This window comes from Notothenia rossii (assembly GCF_949606895.1).
Source record: "Notothenia rossii genome assembly, chromosome: 3".
NCBI classification, from domain to species: domain Eukaryota; kingdom Metazoa; phylum Chordata; class Actinopteri; order Perciformes; family Nototheniidae; genus Notothenia; species Notothenia rossii.
The window spans coordinates 7,053,335-7,071,354 of record NC_136901.1 but is presented as its reverse complement, the minus strand read 5'-3'; the positions used below and the strand labels follow the sequence as shown (position 1 = coordinate 7,071,354).

General features: G+C 40.4%; 1 protein-coding gene across 4 annotated transcripts in view; it reads right to left on the bottom strand.

Annotated features, from left to right (window-relative positions):
• The window catches only part of LOC307034294 (FERM and PDZ domain-containing protein 4-like), a 382,085-nt gene extending 366,451 nt beyond the window's left edge, over positions 1–15,634 (bottom strand). The window contains exons 1-2 of one of the 4 annotated variants that reach the window (XM_079673057.1): positions 15,388–15,629; positions 15,188–15,294 (exon numbers count right to left, since the gene is read on the bottom strand). In XM_079673057.1, coding sequence (XP_079529183.1) covers positions 15,188–15,294; positions 15,388–15,389 — 109 coding nt within the window. In that variant the 5' untranslated portion in view covers positions 15,390–15,629. Of the gene's footprint in view, positions 1–15,187 lie in introns of all 4 variants that reach the window. The other 3 variants (XM_079673058.1, XM_079673061.1, XM_079673056.1) reach the window with 3 other exon arrangements.
• Positions 15,635–18,020: the final 2,386 nt, after the last annotated feature.

Here is an 18,020-nt window from a genome sequence, read left to right as displayed (position 1 = left end):
CCAAAATGTAGAAAATATACTAATTTTGAACTGTTTTATATAACATTGAATGATTACGTGGCAAATTAATAGACATTTTTACATTTCAAAGATAAAGTAATAACATTACTCAATACTTTTCAAAGCATTTGACTCAAAATTGTCAAATACATTTTTCTTTATATTTTTGGCTGTACATTGTTTGCATTGTTTTTACATGTATTATTTCAGAAGTGAGAAACACTTGTAACACTTGTTTTATTTAAACAAAAATACAATATAAGGTTATTTAGGTTCTGTTTAAAATTATACTATAACCATTTAGGTATAATAAATAGATCCGAACAACCCTGTTTGACCAATGAAAAAAGATTAGGTAATCATTTCATTTTTTTTATTATTTATTTTTTCAATATGTTGATTACATTTGTTTGTTTCTTTAGTAGAGTTTTTTTTTCCAGGTCTAAGACACTAATTAAAATGTTAATATTGTAATTTGAATTAAATTCATAAATACATTGGAACTATAACTTCACATCTCTATAATTAAAATATGGCTGTTTTAAAATCTAAATAATAAACCCAGTACTCATCAAGCTCTTATCTAATATACAGCTCTCTTGAGTAAAAAACAGAGATCATTTCAAAATGTTATCATAAGCAAACTACCCTCAGTAAACATGGTGGGTGTGCATGTGAGTAATGGTAGAGGGCTCGCCCAGCAGAGACAATCGCACACTCCGACAATTAGAGGTTATGTGGAGATTTTTTTTTGGGATCACTTCCACTGTGGACTATCCCCTCTGCAGGATGTCACAGTGTGTCGCTCGCAGCAGCTGTCACACTGCGATGGGAAACCATTACATTTGGATCTCTTTAACCGTGGCGAAATGTTCAGTGTACACAGCAGCAAAAAAAAAATGGAGGACTTTCTATTAAAGCGGTTTTAAACCCCTAAGAGGCTTTTTTCACACAAACGTGTGGATGAGGGAGGACAGAGAGGGTCTAAACACCATCATGGGGCAGTCAGCACCTCTGCTGCTTTAGAGGCTTTGTGTCTCAGCTTTGACAGGTCCAACTTGACACAGGGTCCCTTCTATACACTGCAATTATCCATCTGTATCTCTCGCATCTGCAAGTGGAGTCTCATATCCAGCCCTCTTCACCTCGCTCCCACTTATTATCTCCCCTTCATCTTCCATCCATCCATCCATCCATCGAGGCGAGGTTGGAAAAGTAGGCCACATTTGAAACTGCCAACCTTGCACCATCACTGCTTATTAAAGTAGAAAACATGCACGGTTGCCTGCTTATCCCCAAATTCATTTGCAGAGAAATACCTGTCGTGCGGGTTATAATTACCGGCCACTCACTCCGGCATGCACCGCTGGCTACCAGAAGACTGGAGGGTGCCACGAAGAAGTGTAACAAGCTAGAGATAGCATAGTTCCCCTGTTTTCTTCGCATATCATCATTTGTGTTAACAAGCAGGATGGCATCCTCTTTACCCGGCTTCCCATCAGGCTTCCCTCCCTCGGGATCCCACCGCCAAACAATTAGTTACAGAGTTGATAAAAGCGTATTACCACAGAGTAAACACGAGCCTCTGGAAAGAAATCAAAGAAGTCGCAAGTCTTATATTGAAATATTTAACATAATGTATGGGCGGATTGTTTGGGACATTTCTTTTCAATTCAGCAAAACAATTTATTTTGTTTCGCGCCTGATAGAAAAGCCAAAGTCAATTTGCCAAGAAGGAATAGCAGAATATAATTGCACTTTAAACTCAATTGACATACTCTAAGATAAATCATAATTGTCCTAGAAAGACTTGTTGTTCAATTCATCAGTCGGTTCCAGCAGCAACTGAAATACACAATGACACCATGACCGCCTGCTTAGCAATGTAATTATAAGCGCTGGTAAATCCGCGATTCATCTTATCACCTTTAATCAACAGATATATGATGTGTTTATCAGTCCAACCTGCATGCATCCCTTCCACACGGCGCCTGTGTACACACATGCAAGCTTTTTAATCTGTGTGCAGGGGCTGCTTAAATACTGTGACACTGATGTGGAATGATTAAAACAGAAGAGACCCCTTTCCCTCTCGTCCTCCCTCCCTCCCGCTACCCCATGTCTCCCTCCCGCCCATGCCTCTCATCTCATCTATGCTCCAGCAGTCACATATTCTTTGAAGGGGAGATTTAATTGGATCTCCTCAGAAGGTGCTGTCGGATTAACCAAGCAGAAAAACAGAGTTTGGCTGGTCATGCTTCTATCTGGGGCCTCAGATCGCTTCCGACAGACAGTGATCCCAATAATCCCGCAGCGACATGATAAAGGCCCGGAGATATTGGATCAAAAGCATATATGCATTTTGACTTTGAAGGCTTGCGTGGCGAAGCGATGACGAGATAACTTTTGCAGTAATTATATATGGCCCTGACATGCGGTTGAATAGGATGTGGTGGTTAGAGACTTTTATCTTGTGTCGCTACGGTACGTGTCGTTGAAAGACGGCTTTTGATAATTGAATCGGTATGATTTCACAGCAGGGAGAAACAACGTAAATGTATACTGTGTATTTCAGAAAAAAAAAAACATTTTGACGATTAAATCCCGGACTTTCTATCATTGTACACTTTCTAAATTCCTACCCTGCACTCCTAATCGTCACAATTCTCTTTCCCATTCCTCTTTATGTGTTATATCCCCATGGAACAACTCATCATGTCCCTGCCATCCATAGAGCCTCAGTTTGGCGTTGAAATAATGGCACTCCACTAATGGTTTGTTTGCCATTGGACTTTTTGGATTGTAAACAGCCCCCTATTTATAGTTAATAAACAGATTAATGTTGTGGCTGAGCTAAATGAATAAATATAGTAAACAGTGAAGTAGAGTTTTAGACGTGGGATGTGAGAAAACTCATCCCATTTGTAAAAGCCAAATAGTTATTTCAGGAGTACGTGTAAATGGCTCGAAATGCTGGTGTCGTTACTCCATTTCTTTAAACAGTATACAGTAACTGGGACCCTCAAAACAGACCTTAGACATGTATCAGGAATAATTAGGCTTCACATACAAAGGTCAGACGTGCTAACTCATGGTGACAGACAATCACGAAGGCAGGAATTCAAACCGTCAAAAAGCAAGGTAGTCAAGGACATGTACAAGCACTAGGAGAAGAAACTACTTCCAGACTGTGAAAGCAGAACAAATGACGGCTCTATCTTCAATGGTGTGGCCCTCAGAAATCAGTATTTAAGAGTTGACTATGTCGTACTCTAAATGTATTTTGTCTTACTTCAATTTGCATGATCTAGATATAAAACTACAGCTCCCTTAAATCAATGGAAGGATGTACAAGGAAGTATCAAAGTGCCACGGGAATATCTGTGGGCTAAAACATACATTTAGCCTAGGCTTGTTTATATTCTGGCAAATTGCCACGATTAAAAAGTACGCTGAATTAGCTGTTCCTGTCTGCGATGAAACCCATGGACAACTGTCACCTTTAAACTCAAGCAGGTCAGGAAGAGTTCATTTCTCTTCTTAGAAGTCAGTCTTACAATATACATACAGTATGGTCTGAATACAAGAGTTAGTCATCTAAAAGTTGTGTTGTTCGTTCTGTAATGGTCATAACAGCCTCTCTAGGGCTGCTTGTGGGGCTATAGATATATTTATTTATATATGTTCTTCTTTCCTTGCCTATTTGTTATCCGTGCTATCAAAACGAGCTGCTGTTGGTAGCATCGAGGGCCCCATTAGCCCCTCCCCTTCGGGTGGCCTTGAGGGCAGGGTCAGCACTGCAACACACAGTAAACCAGGAAGCTGTTTTCATGATATTTTGCATTATGACCTCTGGTCAGTGCAGTCTTAAATGCTCCTGACAGCTGCGCCTGCGGCGGTGGAGTATCAGAGCGCCGGGCTGTGCGGCCCCTCTTCATCAGAGTCCGGGCCCGCTGTATTTCTGTGTAACAGCGATGATGATGATGATGTGATAATTATTTGTTAAATTGTTTAATATTAAAGATTGGTCTTCACAAACATGCATACTAATCCAAAACTGCACCTGTATGTGTGTGTGTGTGTTTTCATACGCAATTATATTAAATGCTTCAGGGTTTTTTGATATGAATAAAACATGCCAATGATTCCCCCTCAGGATGCTCTGGAAATTCTAATCAGGGAAACGTATGAGTTGCATGAAAAATATTTGTAGCACCGTCGTCTCCACGTGTTGTGTGTGTGGGATATAATGTGATCACGATTGGGAACGGGGCTATAGATTTTCAACGTGGTAGACAAACGTCTGTTGACAGTGATATCTCACTGCCCCCCCCTCCTCCTCTCTGATGTTATTAAGCAGTCCCCTTCTGGCAAAGATTACAAACTGCCTACATAATTGACATTCAAAACAATTATGTATAGTTTAGGGCCTGGTTTTCTAAACTGTGGGCAGGGACCAACAAAGGGTTGGAGGGCTGCTTCTGCAGGATACGCACGTCTCAGGGATAACAACACGGAAAGAATGGGTTCATTGCATTCAGCCCGTCACAGTGATTAATCAAACCTGAAAGAATCTGTCAGGGTAACAGTGTTTTATTTAAATATAAAAGCAAAGTACGATAAATAGCTAGTGGTTTTTTGCTCATGGTTTTTTTCTAAATAACACAAAGTTTTGTATTTTTTAAGGATTAATAGCTTGGGGGCTTCTTTTTTCTTTGCCATTATTCAACTTCAGGGTTAATTACAAGTTAATGTCAAAGTGTACCCCAAGAGAAGGACTTCCAAGTATCTCGGGGTCTTGTTCTCGAGTGAGGGAACAATGGAGCGTGAGATGGGTCGGAGAATCGGAGCAGCGGGAGCGGTACTGCAGTCGCTTTACCGCACCGTTGTGACGAAAAGGGAGCTGAGCCAGAAGGCAAAGCTCTCTGTCTACTGGGCCATTTTCCTTCCTACCCTCACCTATGGTCATGAAGGATGGGTCCTGACCGAAAGAACGAGATCGCGGATACAAGCATCCGAGATGGGTTTTCTCCGCAGGGTGGCTGGTGTCTCCTTTAGGGATAAGGTGAGAAGTTCGGTCATCCGGTAGGGACTCGGAGTTGAACCGCTCCTCCTTCGCGTCGAAAGGAGCCAGTTGAGGTGGTTCGGGAACCTAGTTAGGATGCCACCTGGGCGCCTCCCTAGGGAGGTGTTCCAGGCACGTCCAGCTGGGAAGAGACCAAGGGGTAGACCTAGGACCAGGTGGATGGATTATATCTCTTCTCTGGCCTGGGAGCGCCTTGGGATTCCCCAGTCAGAGCTGGTTGATGTGGCCAGGGAAAAGGAAGTTTGAGGCTCTCTACTGGAACTGCTACCTCCGAGACCCGACCACGGATAATCGGGAGAAGATGGATGGATGTCAAAGTGCACGGGGTGACGGTATGCACTTTAGCTGCACGTATGTGGTTCAGAGTGAGTTCATGGACAGTGGAAACAGTGTAGTGGGACACATCTTTACACTTAACTATCAGCACAGCCTTGCTCCTGCACTTTAACTTATATCACAGCACTGTACGTGTGAATGAGTCATGGCTAAATGGGAAAATGAGTCCACAATGTTCCTGGGAGCCGCACAAAGCCACCATGCTAATGGAGTGTTTGAACCTACAACACACTAAACCTGGTAATGCATACGTCTATATCTGCAGCTCACTTGTGTGTTCTGGAGGTAATTCAGAAAACAGTCTTTTGCATGCAATCACTTTGAGAATCTGAAAAAATATAAGTATTTCTAACAGTTTCCTTACTTGTTGCAACTCCATCAAATCAGGAAAAATACATTCTTCATGGGTAAAGGCTTACACATTCATGCCAGGAAATGTTAAGTAGAGCTGTTTGGCCCTTGGTACTCCTTGGCTATTCATATCATTTGATATGTACCTGAACCTGAACCTGAACCTGAACCTGAACCTGAACCTGTACCTGTACCTGAACCTGAACCTGAACCTAAACCTGAACCTGAACCTGAACCTGAACCTGATGTATGTGATTGCTGAGCAACACAGTGCTCTATATACTTTAAAATCCACTGTTGAGTGGATAAACTTGTAGAAACAGTGGAATTATTAATGTTTTGGATAAGATTTACGGCATGCAGATCTTTTCAGGCAGGCTGTTTAAATGTTCTTGGAAGATGTGGCGGAAAATACATCAACATTACTACACGCAAATAAGCTAAATAAGCTGGATGAAGCATACTGCAGCAAAACAAATCTTGAGTAAAAGCCATTCCATTATTTATCATTGCTTTCAATCACCCACATAATAGCGTACTAATTAACCTTTTCACAGACGGAGATGTACGGCCAATTACCCAACTGGATTGGCACAGACCGTTGATCACCGAAGATGTAAAATGGGGGAAAGTGATAACCGCGGCTGTTTGTTCTGATGGGCTGACGCTGCCCGTTGCTCATCAACAAAAACATCAGCCCTCACTGTCTGAGTCTCATCAAACTGCAACATAAAAAGCACAGAGATACAGTTTATCTCAGCGGAAATACGACCGGCTGAATCCAGTTAACCAACGGTGTATTATGCATGGGGTCCATGTGGAGTATGATAAAATCCCCTGTCGAAAATTACTTCTGATAAAGGTCATCCGGTTAAAGACTTGCTGGATGTTACCCACATATTTAATTCACCGCTGGCTGCTGATGCTGCAATGCTCCATATCCAATGGATTGTTAAAAAGGAAATTTAAAATAACCTAGAATGTGTCTTTAAAATGTACAAGAACTGCCCTAAACACACTGTTATCGAATGAAAAGGAATACTTTGGGGCATTTACTCATAACTATTTACTCAATTATAGTCCCAAAGGGGTATTTAATCTGGTTTCATAAACTTCATAAAGAAATGTGTTTTTTTAGAAGGACATTAATCTATTCGTTTTAGGAAGCAGTATCAGCATTTTAGATACAGAACAATTTCTAAAATAGGTGACATCTGCGACACATTGTATCCTTAAACAATTAGATTCTACCTGCTACTCTATTCACAATATCTTTTAAACATGACTGCAGGTTTTTTCACAACAAACTGGGAAAATAAGGTTTTGTAAATGTGCTAAATGGCATGTAGGATCCATACAATAAACATCAAATGATATGTTGCCATGACAACATTTACACTTCAAGGTCAAGGAACCAAATCATGTGAGAAATTGTGCTTTGGAACCATCTTCAGACTTCAAAAAAGTATTGACTGCTATATATAGATCCCCAACTGGGATCACAGTCTTGGATAATAGACGTAGCTTCCCCCTGCCCTGACGCCCCCCCTGTGGACTGGCTGACACTCTGTTCTTTGATCTTTGTGGTCATTTTTCATGTCTACAAGTAGCGAAAAATGCACCAGACGGGTAGACTATCCCCCTGACATTTGAGAGGAGGAAAAGCAGACTCGTCCTTTAATGCTACGCAGCGGGTGAAGGCGGTTCATCTCTGCCCGTCTCTTGTTTCCTAATCAGCTCGTGAAGTCGCGATGCACCGCGCCGTTTGTGAATGGCGCCGACATCAGAGGCTGCCTGGCCGATCGGCCTCTCCATCTGCCCTGTTGGACAGCGCCAGATTGGAGGCGCTTCCTGGGTCTTCTCCACATGTCCATGCACCCTCTAGATCAGTGGTTCTCAAATGGGGGTACGCGGACCCCTAGGGGTACGTTGGAGTACTGCAGGGGGTACCGTGTGATTTATTTTATGGTAATGAAAAAAAAAAGATAAATATACCAATTTTAGGAAAAGTAAGGAAGTTTGAGCAGTGTGGGTTTTATATTAATAGACTAGAGTTAAACATATTTCAAAACACGAAGTGTAATAACTGCAGGTGCCTCCCTGTCAGAATGACAAAGGTCCTCAGTGAAGCAAAAGCCCATGTTTCTCACTAAATTGTAAGTACAACTTATTAAAAAGATCAGTTCAATGCAACTAATGTCGTCTTAGTGTTAATGCATGATATTAAAATTGGTTGGCCATGAATTTAGTGATGGATTGTAAACATTTGAAATGTAGCATTTAAGTGTTTCTCAGTTACAAGGTTGTTGTTTTAAAAAATAAGACATTGATGGTGCAAGGCTGTACTATATTGGCTTTTTTTCCCAAACAAATTGTTTTTGCGCTGATCAGGGGGTACTTTTTTCAAAGGGGGTACATTATTGAAAAAAGTTTGAGAATCACTGCTCTACAGTAGATGACTGGGTCCCCACCAAATGACTTGTCACTTTGATACCAGAGCAACCATTAGCCCCCGTTTCCAGAATATGTAGTTTAAGCTACTAAATGCCAGGGTGCATGCACATGGATCATATTGTGTATATTTTGCAACCTGTGTCTACACCATGTGTTAATAACAACAACAACAACAACTTGCACAAAAGCACAATTACAATACATATCATCCAATGCCATTATGTGTCTGTATGTGTCTATATACCTATCTATTAAGTCTCAGCACTAATCAGGTATTGCATAACAATTGTGAGTGTGATTTATAAGACTGTGTCCAAGAACAAAGACATGCTGCACTATAATGTGCATCACTGGAGGCTTTGAAGTGCACATTCATATATGTAAATAGTACTTGTTAGAAGCACACAGTGATACACAATTAATTTGAGTCAACATTTAAAATATATTGCATGGTAAGAGTATTTCCGAGCTTGTGGAGGAGTATAGTGAAATTAAAACTAAGTTGGATTTCAAATGAAAGAATAAACACGGTATAGAGAACATTTTGTACAAGTGAAATGTTATTTCCAAAAAGAAAGAGAGCTTTGAAATCCAGGGCTGTCCTTGATCTTCACTGCCAATACAATATTTGTACAAAAGTGGAAAGGGGGCAGTGAGACATTAGATTTGGGCGCTATCCTACACAGATTCCATCAAAAGAAAATGACTTTGCAGGCATGGACTCAAAAATATACAAAGTTTAAATTGTCAAGTCTGTTTTAGCTGCGACTGCTATCAAAGTCGACTGGCAAGAAAATATAAAAGTGTAGCTAAGAGGGGCAGTAACATTTTAGTTTTGAACTTTATTCCATGTGGAGTTGAAAGAGATGGCTTTGAAGGCTGGGATCAGAGTTCTGGGACTTTAAGCTTAAACATGTTGCTTGATGAAAATAACCTAAGCAAATATCAGTGTAGGGCTTAGAGTCCTTTATCCAAGGCCTATGCGTTCCACAATTCAGTGTTTCCCTCCTTTTTCCAATGCTACAGCGTTTTATATAAGTACATCCAGTTCTTTCTTCATGTTCCTGCTGACAAACAAACACACTATAGAGAAACCACGACCTCCTTGGGCCAAGGTAATGACACTAAACTCAGTAGCCTACCAACAACTTATCTTGTAACATAAACCATAATGGTTAACCAACAAGACCAGCGGTTGCTTTCTTCAAAGGTGGTGCTCTGAAGAGAAACCATGTGACCTTATTCCACAATAACAAAGAACTGAAAAGGTTCATGGACACCTTGAATGTTTGGTTCATTTCATTTAATCCCTCGAGCATTTACCGCTTATGTTGTGCCTGAGCTTACTGTACACACTGAATGGCCATTTGGATGATTATAAAACACTGACCCAGCCTCAGGATGTCTGTGACACTATGAAAAACACCTGGGGCCTCATTTATAAAGCCTTGCGGAGGAGTCAAATGGGAAGGTTGCTTACGTAGGACAAAGCAAATAAATACGCACAAACATTTTCCGATTTATAAAACACTGCGCACGCACGTCCTACGCTGGTTTCCCTTTATAAATCACAATCAACTTCAAATGCGGCGCAGCTTTTGCGAGCTTCACGTAACGCCCATATTTGCGAAAAAAGTTACAAAATACACATAACCTTCCTCAGGCAGTGTCAGTGTGTTTGTGCCGGGGACAGGAGACCCCCCCCCCCCCTCCATGATGAGAAACAGAAAGTATCGGGGGATCCCTGCGGAGTGGAGTCAATTTTTTTATTTATTTTTATTTGGTGGTTTGTGTTCCAGCTGTCAATCAGCTGTGTGCGCAGCGTCTCCACTGCAGCCTGTGCGTCTCAACCCCCCGCAGCAACTCTATCAACCACTCAAAGGAAATACAACTAATGTGTTGAGTTATATCAGCTGCCAAATCTACCAAATATATGGTGTTCTTAGTTTCCATACCTCCTGTGTTTTATGAGTGACTTATCAAGTCTTAGCAAACGGCATAAAACATGATTAAACGTGATAGTAGGCTATTTAAAACCATGCTCGTATCGATACAACCTATAGAAAAAGCAAAACGGCGTCAGTTTAGACGTAATTCTTTCCCTCTGCATACCGCATCATTTATGAGAATACATGTCATAACATTAACACAACATATTCGAGGTGGTTTTAAATAACATATCCGTATTTATTTATTTCTCCAAGTTATTTTTTTGTGTGCACTGAGGAGTCTCAAACAGGCGTTTGTTAAATCATTTTAAGATTGGCTTTAATACATTTTTGTAAATGAATTCTTCATATATGATAAATGAGAGGTAACATTTTATTTATGGTACTATTTCCAAATATTTCTCTCCACTCTTCCTTCTGCCAACGGTGTCGCAGTTTCTCGTGTCTCCCATTGTTGTGCGTTCCGCGTACGGATGGGTCAGAGTTTGCGTGGAGGACCGCACGTTTTCCCGTCAAGTTTGTTTTTTATAAATCGCAAACATTGCTTAGAAACCGGCGTAGCGTACGCACCGTTTACAAATGAGGCCCCTGAAGTCTAATGGCCTTACCGGGGTTCCCCATGTTTGCAGCTGCAATACACCGTTTTAGCATAAATATCGCTCATTTCATTCGCATTAAACCTGGGAATTTCAATATTTTAAAACATCAAGCAACAGCGACAACAACACAAGATCAAACGCAACGTAAGATTGTAGGCTGTCACACCGCAGATCACACACTCTTTGATCAGCACATTTAATAAATCACCAAGAACCCTTTTATCACCGACACAACTTAGCCGAAAGTAGGATGCAGAGACCCTACTTCATACCTGTGTTCCATCCAGACTTTATTATAGTGATATGTTGCTGTCAGCAGTATAGGGGCTGTTCGGTGAGGACCTAAATTGAATGGCTTTGTAAACCAAACAAAAGGACTCGGAATAAACCACTGCAAATATGCATGACATAATGCACCCTTAGGAAGATTCAAGCAATCCTGACAGCTGTTTGTGGCTCAGCCCTCTGTAAATCACCTTTATTTGAGATAACCTGACAGATACCTGCAGCGTTAATAGGTAATTCTCATCTTGCTAAATTAGTTCACCATATGTTGGAGGTACTGTAGGGTGATGACAAATACAAAACAGAGATGATATCCTCTTATGAACAACTGTTTCCTGAAGCAAGCAGAAGGATAAGGTAGGATATCAAGTATGATAATATGAAATTGCCCTCAGAGCTAACTGGCATTATAGTCACACTGGTATACTGTTGATTATGTTGATAACTAACAACTACTATTCAGTTGTTTTTCATAAAGCATTATGTTGATATTTGTTTGAGTTGCTATGCTGGATAAAACATGCTAATAGTCTATGTTAAATAGTTTGTCCTGATAAAGACATATTTGTGTTTCTATTATTCACTCTAGTTGCTTTCCTTTCACCTGTTCACATTTTCAATTTGCATATATAAAAACATAGACAATCTTTAACATCTTGAAAGACAGCCAAAAGATTGACAAGCTTAGTTAAGGTTGAATATGGTGTACTAAATAAGGTGCAATGTGTACAGATTTAGCGGAGACAAAAATAGAGGCAGATTAAAACAGTCACACAGATCTGGTGTCACATGAATGCATGAAACATCCAGTTTTCTGCATTGTTAATATATCATGATGTTGCATGCCTATTCGTCACAATGGTATAAAGGATCTACTGTACTACTTATCTCAATGAAACATCACCAAATGATCAAATAAGGGATTGTAACCATGGCCGTACCCACCATTGAAATCACCGAGGTCCGGACCCCGGTAATGTTTTCGAGGTGTATATACTAAAACTTGTGAAATAACTGCACATAATTAAGAGGGTTCTTTGTTGAACTTCCGTTTACTGGCGGTGGGGGCAATGCACAAGTAAGTAGCCTACATTAAAGCAAACAGAAGAAGACAACATCAATGTATCAACACACAGCCGTAGTCCGGATTTGTACCCATGGATGTATAATAAGGTGAAATAAATACTTTACATTAAAGGTGGGGTAGGTAATTTTGAAGAAACCAGCTCGAGTGCGCTAGAATTTGAAAATACACAGCCGTAAAAAATCTGCCACTTCCTCACAGAGCCCCTCCTCCAACACACACGAACGCGCACATGACCAATGAGGGCACGAGATAAGTTTGTGCAAAGACGGAAGGCTGACAGGCAGGTAGGCCATCCAGTTATTTTATCCGGGCCGGCTCAGATGATTGGTCGTGCTTTTTACAGCGCCACGGCTTCCACAGATGATATTTTTTAATGGAAATGTTCTTAAGATATTCATTGCTATCGGGATGTTAAGAGCATTCACAGCAAAACACATCTTTTCAACTCTGCCTACCCATAAGCCCCCCTCCTCTCAATCAATTTCCTCTTGACTGCCTTTTTATTTATTTTACTATACTTACTTGTTTGCCTGTCCTTGTTTGTCTACCCTCCCTCATATTGTAAAGCGTCTTTGGGTCGTGAAAAGCGCTATATAAATAAAATGCATTATTATTATTATTATTATTATTATTCCATGGAATATAACAAAAAGTGTATCTCGAGCCGGTTTCTCAAACTTACCTACCCCACCTTTAAGTTAATTTCGTGTTGTGTAAATAATGATGTAATGCTTTTGAAAGGCAAAGAATGATTACAAAGAAATATATGTACTGTATACGCTGAGCTCAGAGTGAAATGCTTTTGTGTGCACAAACTGCAGGTGAACAGCAAACACCAGTGTGATTTTGGTAACAGTATGACTATCGAGGACAAAGTTATAGTAGGGGTGCCAAATCCGGCAGCACCAACACCTGGTCTGCCACATGTGGAAGGCCCTCTTTAGTTTCTCACCTGCTGAGCCCAGAGTCAAATGCTTTTGTGTGCACCAACAAAATGTGGGGGGGGGGGGGGGGGGCTGGACCTCGGTATTTACGAAAATCCTGGGTACGGGCCTGATCGTAACGAGCAAACATTCAAATTTTCTCAAGCCCATCGTCTCAAAATGTGCAATATATTTGGATGTAAACCTTAATATTGTCCTTTAAAGTCATGTGAATGAGTACATTGAGAATGAAAGGCACATTGGAGACAGCACAGGTGTAAGTGTGCACTAAATCCCACAGACTGTATCACAGGTATTATTCAGGCTTTAGCTAAATCACACATGAATGTTCAGCTTGCATTCATACTGTATTAGAGATAATTCCTTTGCTTTAAATGACTCAAGACATGCATATTTAAACAGTGAGCAGATTTAAATGAGTCCCTCTCCAAACACAATTGGCTAATTATGGAAATAAGCTTGTCTGATCCAAAATTAACGCATTCAGATTCCTTCCATCATATTTTCATCGCTTTTGCCTCCACAACAATGAGCTTTAGTTGCAAATGTTGAATATTCTGTTTATAATGATAATTTACAAGCAGAGAACCGGCTTGATGGTAACCAAGATGTACAGCACAGTTAGAACATAACAGTAAGAAGACATTCATCTGGGGGACTTGAAATAGACTCATTAGGCTTCTTAAAAACAAAAGCAAATCTAACCTTCTATTCACCGAATGAGCCCGTGTGCCCAGGTCATTCAAGGACGTATCAAAGGACTCATGATGACTCACACAGCTAAATGCAACATTCCCAGCAGCTTCAATTGAATAGACACCCCCAAGGTTGGCCAGTTATTGGCTCATACCCCTCAGCAAGAGTCAAAATGTGACGGGGGTCAAGAAATAACTGTTATTTGAGGTGAACAGTGTAATGCAAGTCATGCTCAATGTCAACAGAGAAAGGCTTCAGTTGCTGCGGTTTAAAAAACTACGAGCCACGATTGTTGTTTTTATTTTAAATTGTATAATGTCTGAATTGTTTTGCCGTCCGCGAGGAAAATAAATGGGGCTCAGAGCCTCAGCATACTGACATTTATTTTTAATTTGTTATTCTTTTCTAAATAACACACAATTATCCTTGTTTTTATGTATTTGTTTAATTCTATAATCTTGGGCTTTTTGGCCGTCCGTCAGGAACTGAATTTCAAAATAGAGTCACCGGAAACAGACGTAGGCCTATAAGGGACATTTCTAACATCATTGTGATACACAGCCACTGAGCTGATCACCCAAGATCCTCAGCTAAGGTTGAAGCTCTGTGATTGGATGTTTTAGCCGCAATGCACGTTGGGATATGGTGTTAAAAATACAGATTTCAGTATTCTGAGGCTCTGAGCCCCATTTATTTTCCTTGCGGACCACAAAAAAGGTCTGACATTATACAATTTAAAATAAAAACAATAATCCTGGCTTGATATTGAGTAAGACATTTTTTTTATGAACCACACAGCTTCCGGTCTCCCAGGACCCGACTGGACGAAAAGACGTGCTACAGGCAAGAAACATACTACCAATATAAATACATTGCTTTTAAAATCGTTCTGTGTGACACGAAAAAAAGGGGGAAATCGTGTTGGTGAACACGAATCAATAGATTAAATGTCGTGACTATAACACGAAATGCCGTGAGACTGGCTTGGTGGGACAGAAAAGAGTGGAGACCAATGCAATAGTCAACAATGCACACAAAAAGTGTATGTTCACATCAATGTATTTAAAAGCCTACAGTGTCTAGTAAGTTTGGACTCATTCAGCAACAGCTCAGCGCATAAAATATTCCCTGAGCAGTCAGCAGGCCTTCTGCAAAGGCTACAAACAATCACATAGGCAACAGCTGACTATACAGCCAAAGCAAGCCTCAGCAGACTCTCTTCCGTGTTGACAGCAGCAACAACACAGCAGCTTCAGTGTCAATTAAGGCAAACACAATACACTACGGCATCTCCATGACATCAGTAGTAACACAGCAAGCAATTAAATCCACACTGCAGAAGAGGGGAAAAGAAAGCAGCGAGGGGACGGACAGAATCACACACAGAAAGAAGGACTTACTTTTGACATCTTCTTCCATGTCCAATACTGTCCCTCCGGCAGCCATCTTGTTTGTTGACATCTTCTCTTCAGCTATTTCGACAGAGACCACACACATTTTTCCATTCCTACAGAAGAAATCTTTCAGTATCTTGACCCAGGGACACGTCAGCATGTAGACTGCAGGATTGAACAACCAAGCCTCCAATTGATAGACACACATTTACCCCTTGAGCCACAGCCTCTTGTTCTTCTTTCTCCTTCATGTGGAAGAGGTATCCATGTCAAGAAGTGTCCCACTGCGCATGTTACTGCGTAGCAATCTCGTTTGTTGACAGCACTCCTCCTTCCATTGCTATTTGCTTTATCTGAAACGCAGGAAAACATGGTAGACGTCCTGACTTTTTTTACTTTCATGTTAACTTTCACAGTTCTTTTTGTCCCCCAGAGTCCTTCATTCAACGTTGTCTGATACATCATGAGAGTGACACCTTCTTCCTCTCGTCTTTTTCTTCTGTAGTATGACTGCACCAGACTTTTTTTTCACAGCAGACACAGAGGACAGGTGTCGCTAACGATGGCTGGGTTCCATTTAGCTTCTCCAGGCAGCTCCCCAGCAGTGGATCTAGGGCAGTGGTTCTCAACTGGTCAAGCTTCGGGACCCACTTGTTTCCTTTGTCAATAAATCACGACCCAAAATGTTGAACTGCTCAAATCGATTCAACAAAAAATCGTGCAGTAATATGCTTCTCAGCATACATTTTTTATTAAAGTGAAGTGCAGTGCACATATCCCTTATATCCCTTCACAGAACAAAAGTATGTTTTAAAGTTTAATCTGATGATGGTCATCAAGTTTCTAGAATCAAAGTTGAACTGTAACATAAAAAGGCAGACTTGGAGCCAATCCTGCAAATTCACCACACTTGAAAAACGTGAGATTCTGAAAACCCAACCCCAGCAGGGGGGTCTGGGGGGATTGTCTTGAAATACTAACATATAAACTATGCATTCTGGTACACTGTGATAATGCCATTTTTTGTTTTTTACTTCGTTCTGACAGCTGGACTTGCTGATCCTCACAGAGAGAAGAGGAAAGAGTCTCTCTGAATTACTTTAAATTGTGGGTAAGGGTAGATAGCCCCCATTGTTCTGTGACCTGTCAATCATCAAACCGGGGGACGTATTTCATTACGTGTTCATTTTTATCTGAAGTTGTACCCATGGATGTATAAAGAGTTCTACCGGAAAGTTATTCTCCGTCAGGACTTCCGGCAACAACACCATGCCGTTATCTTGATTCTGATTGGCCAGAAGACTTGAAAAAACATCAGCAAAGATTTTTTATTAAGAAGATGATCACTACGTGGCAGAAGTTTATGGTCTCCGGCATTTCGAGTCAAATAAAAAATCGGGCCTACAAAATAAAAGTTTGACTTTAAATCCACACCTGCAATACTGCACACTGACAACAGGGAGAGATTATGTATCAGCTGTTGCAACCCCAGACATTTAAATGTATGAGGAATTTGTTTTGGTGTACATAAATACAGTTAAATAAAATAAAAAGTAAGAAAAAAAGAACAAAGATTTTTATAAAAACAATTTAAACTAATAAACGTTAAGATATAGAAAATGGTTTAAGTGAAATCTGGATGTACTAAAATACGACGTGCAGTATAGTGTTACAAAGTATTTGGAATAATAAAATAAAATATGCACTGTCATGCAAGAGAAATAAACACTTAATCTTGTGTGGAAATGTGTTGGGTAATGTTATTAGTAACGTGCTATATTTTTTCCAAAAGTAATATACTGTAAAACTGAAAAACAACTAAAGGTGACAGGTCACAGGGCAAGTTACGTCACCGAAGTGGATTTAGTGCAAAACCAGAACTGGGAAAAGTAACTCTGTAGGTTACACAACATGTTTGTTGACAGAAATCTCATCGCATAAGTGTGTGATGTGGAGACGCCGTGGGCATGTTGTGCTTTTGAAAGAAGTGGAACTATAAAGACACTTTGATGTCCTCTGGTTTACCCCCAGACTTGTTGAAGCAAAAACTGAAGGAGAGCTTCTGTGATGCCTATATTTGTATTTTGAATATTTCACATATAGGGGTCAAAATTATGCAGTTTAACTGAGTGAAGTTATCTGTCGGAAAGATTTGGAAGAAAGCTTTAGTAACCTTAACTTTGCAGATAACCTTCTTGTTTCCTGGAAAGTCACATCATGTGTTGTTTTACAGAGCTGCTGATGCACTTGAATAATACATAAGTTCACTCGTCACCGAACCCATTTTAATGCTAAAAACAAGCAAAATAAAGATTAATGATGTGTTTTACACCTCACATGAATTAACAGATGATTTGTTTGGATACTTCAACACCTGTATAGATCTGCTGTTATGGGTCAAATTCAAATACTGACCTTGTCCTGGAGGGGAATTGGTTATTTATGGTATTTTAATAGGTAATTTTGTTATCAAGAGTGCATGGGAGTTGGTTGCTCTCATTTTACTACTGACTTAATTTGCATATTTAACTGTGCATCATAAATCTGTGCCGCCAAATTGAGCCGCCATTACTTCCACTTGCTTTTACACCTGTACAAGTAAAGTAAAGCATCCCTCAGATTAAGTGCACTGCAAAGGCCAGGCTCAACAGAGTACTAAATATCAGCTCACACTGAAGTAATTTTGTGATAAAAGCTTGCAGCGAATTCATGTCGCTGTCAGAAATGTCTGTCTTTGATACTGTTGTTGAGTCAGTTGCTCTGTTGCATCTTCAAAACAGAGTGAAGGAACCCAGGCAAGCTTGTCATATGACAATGGCAGTTATTCCGTCAGCTTCTG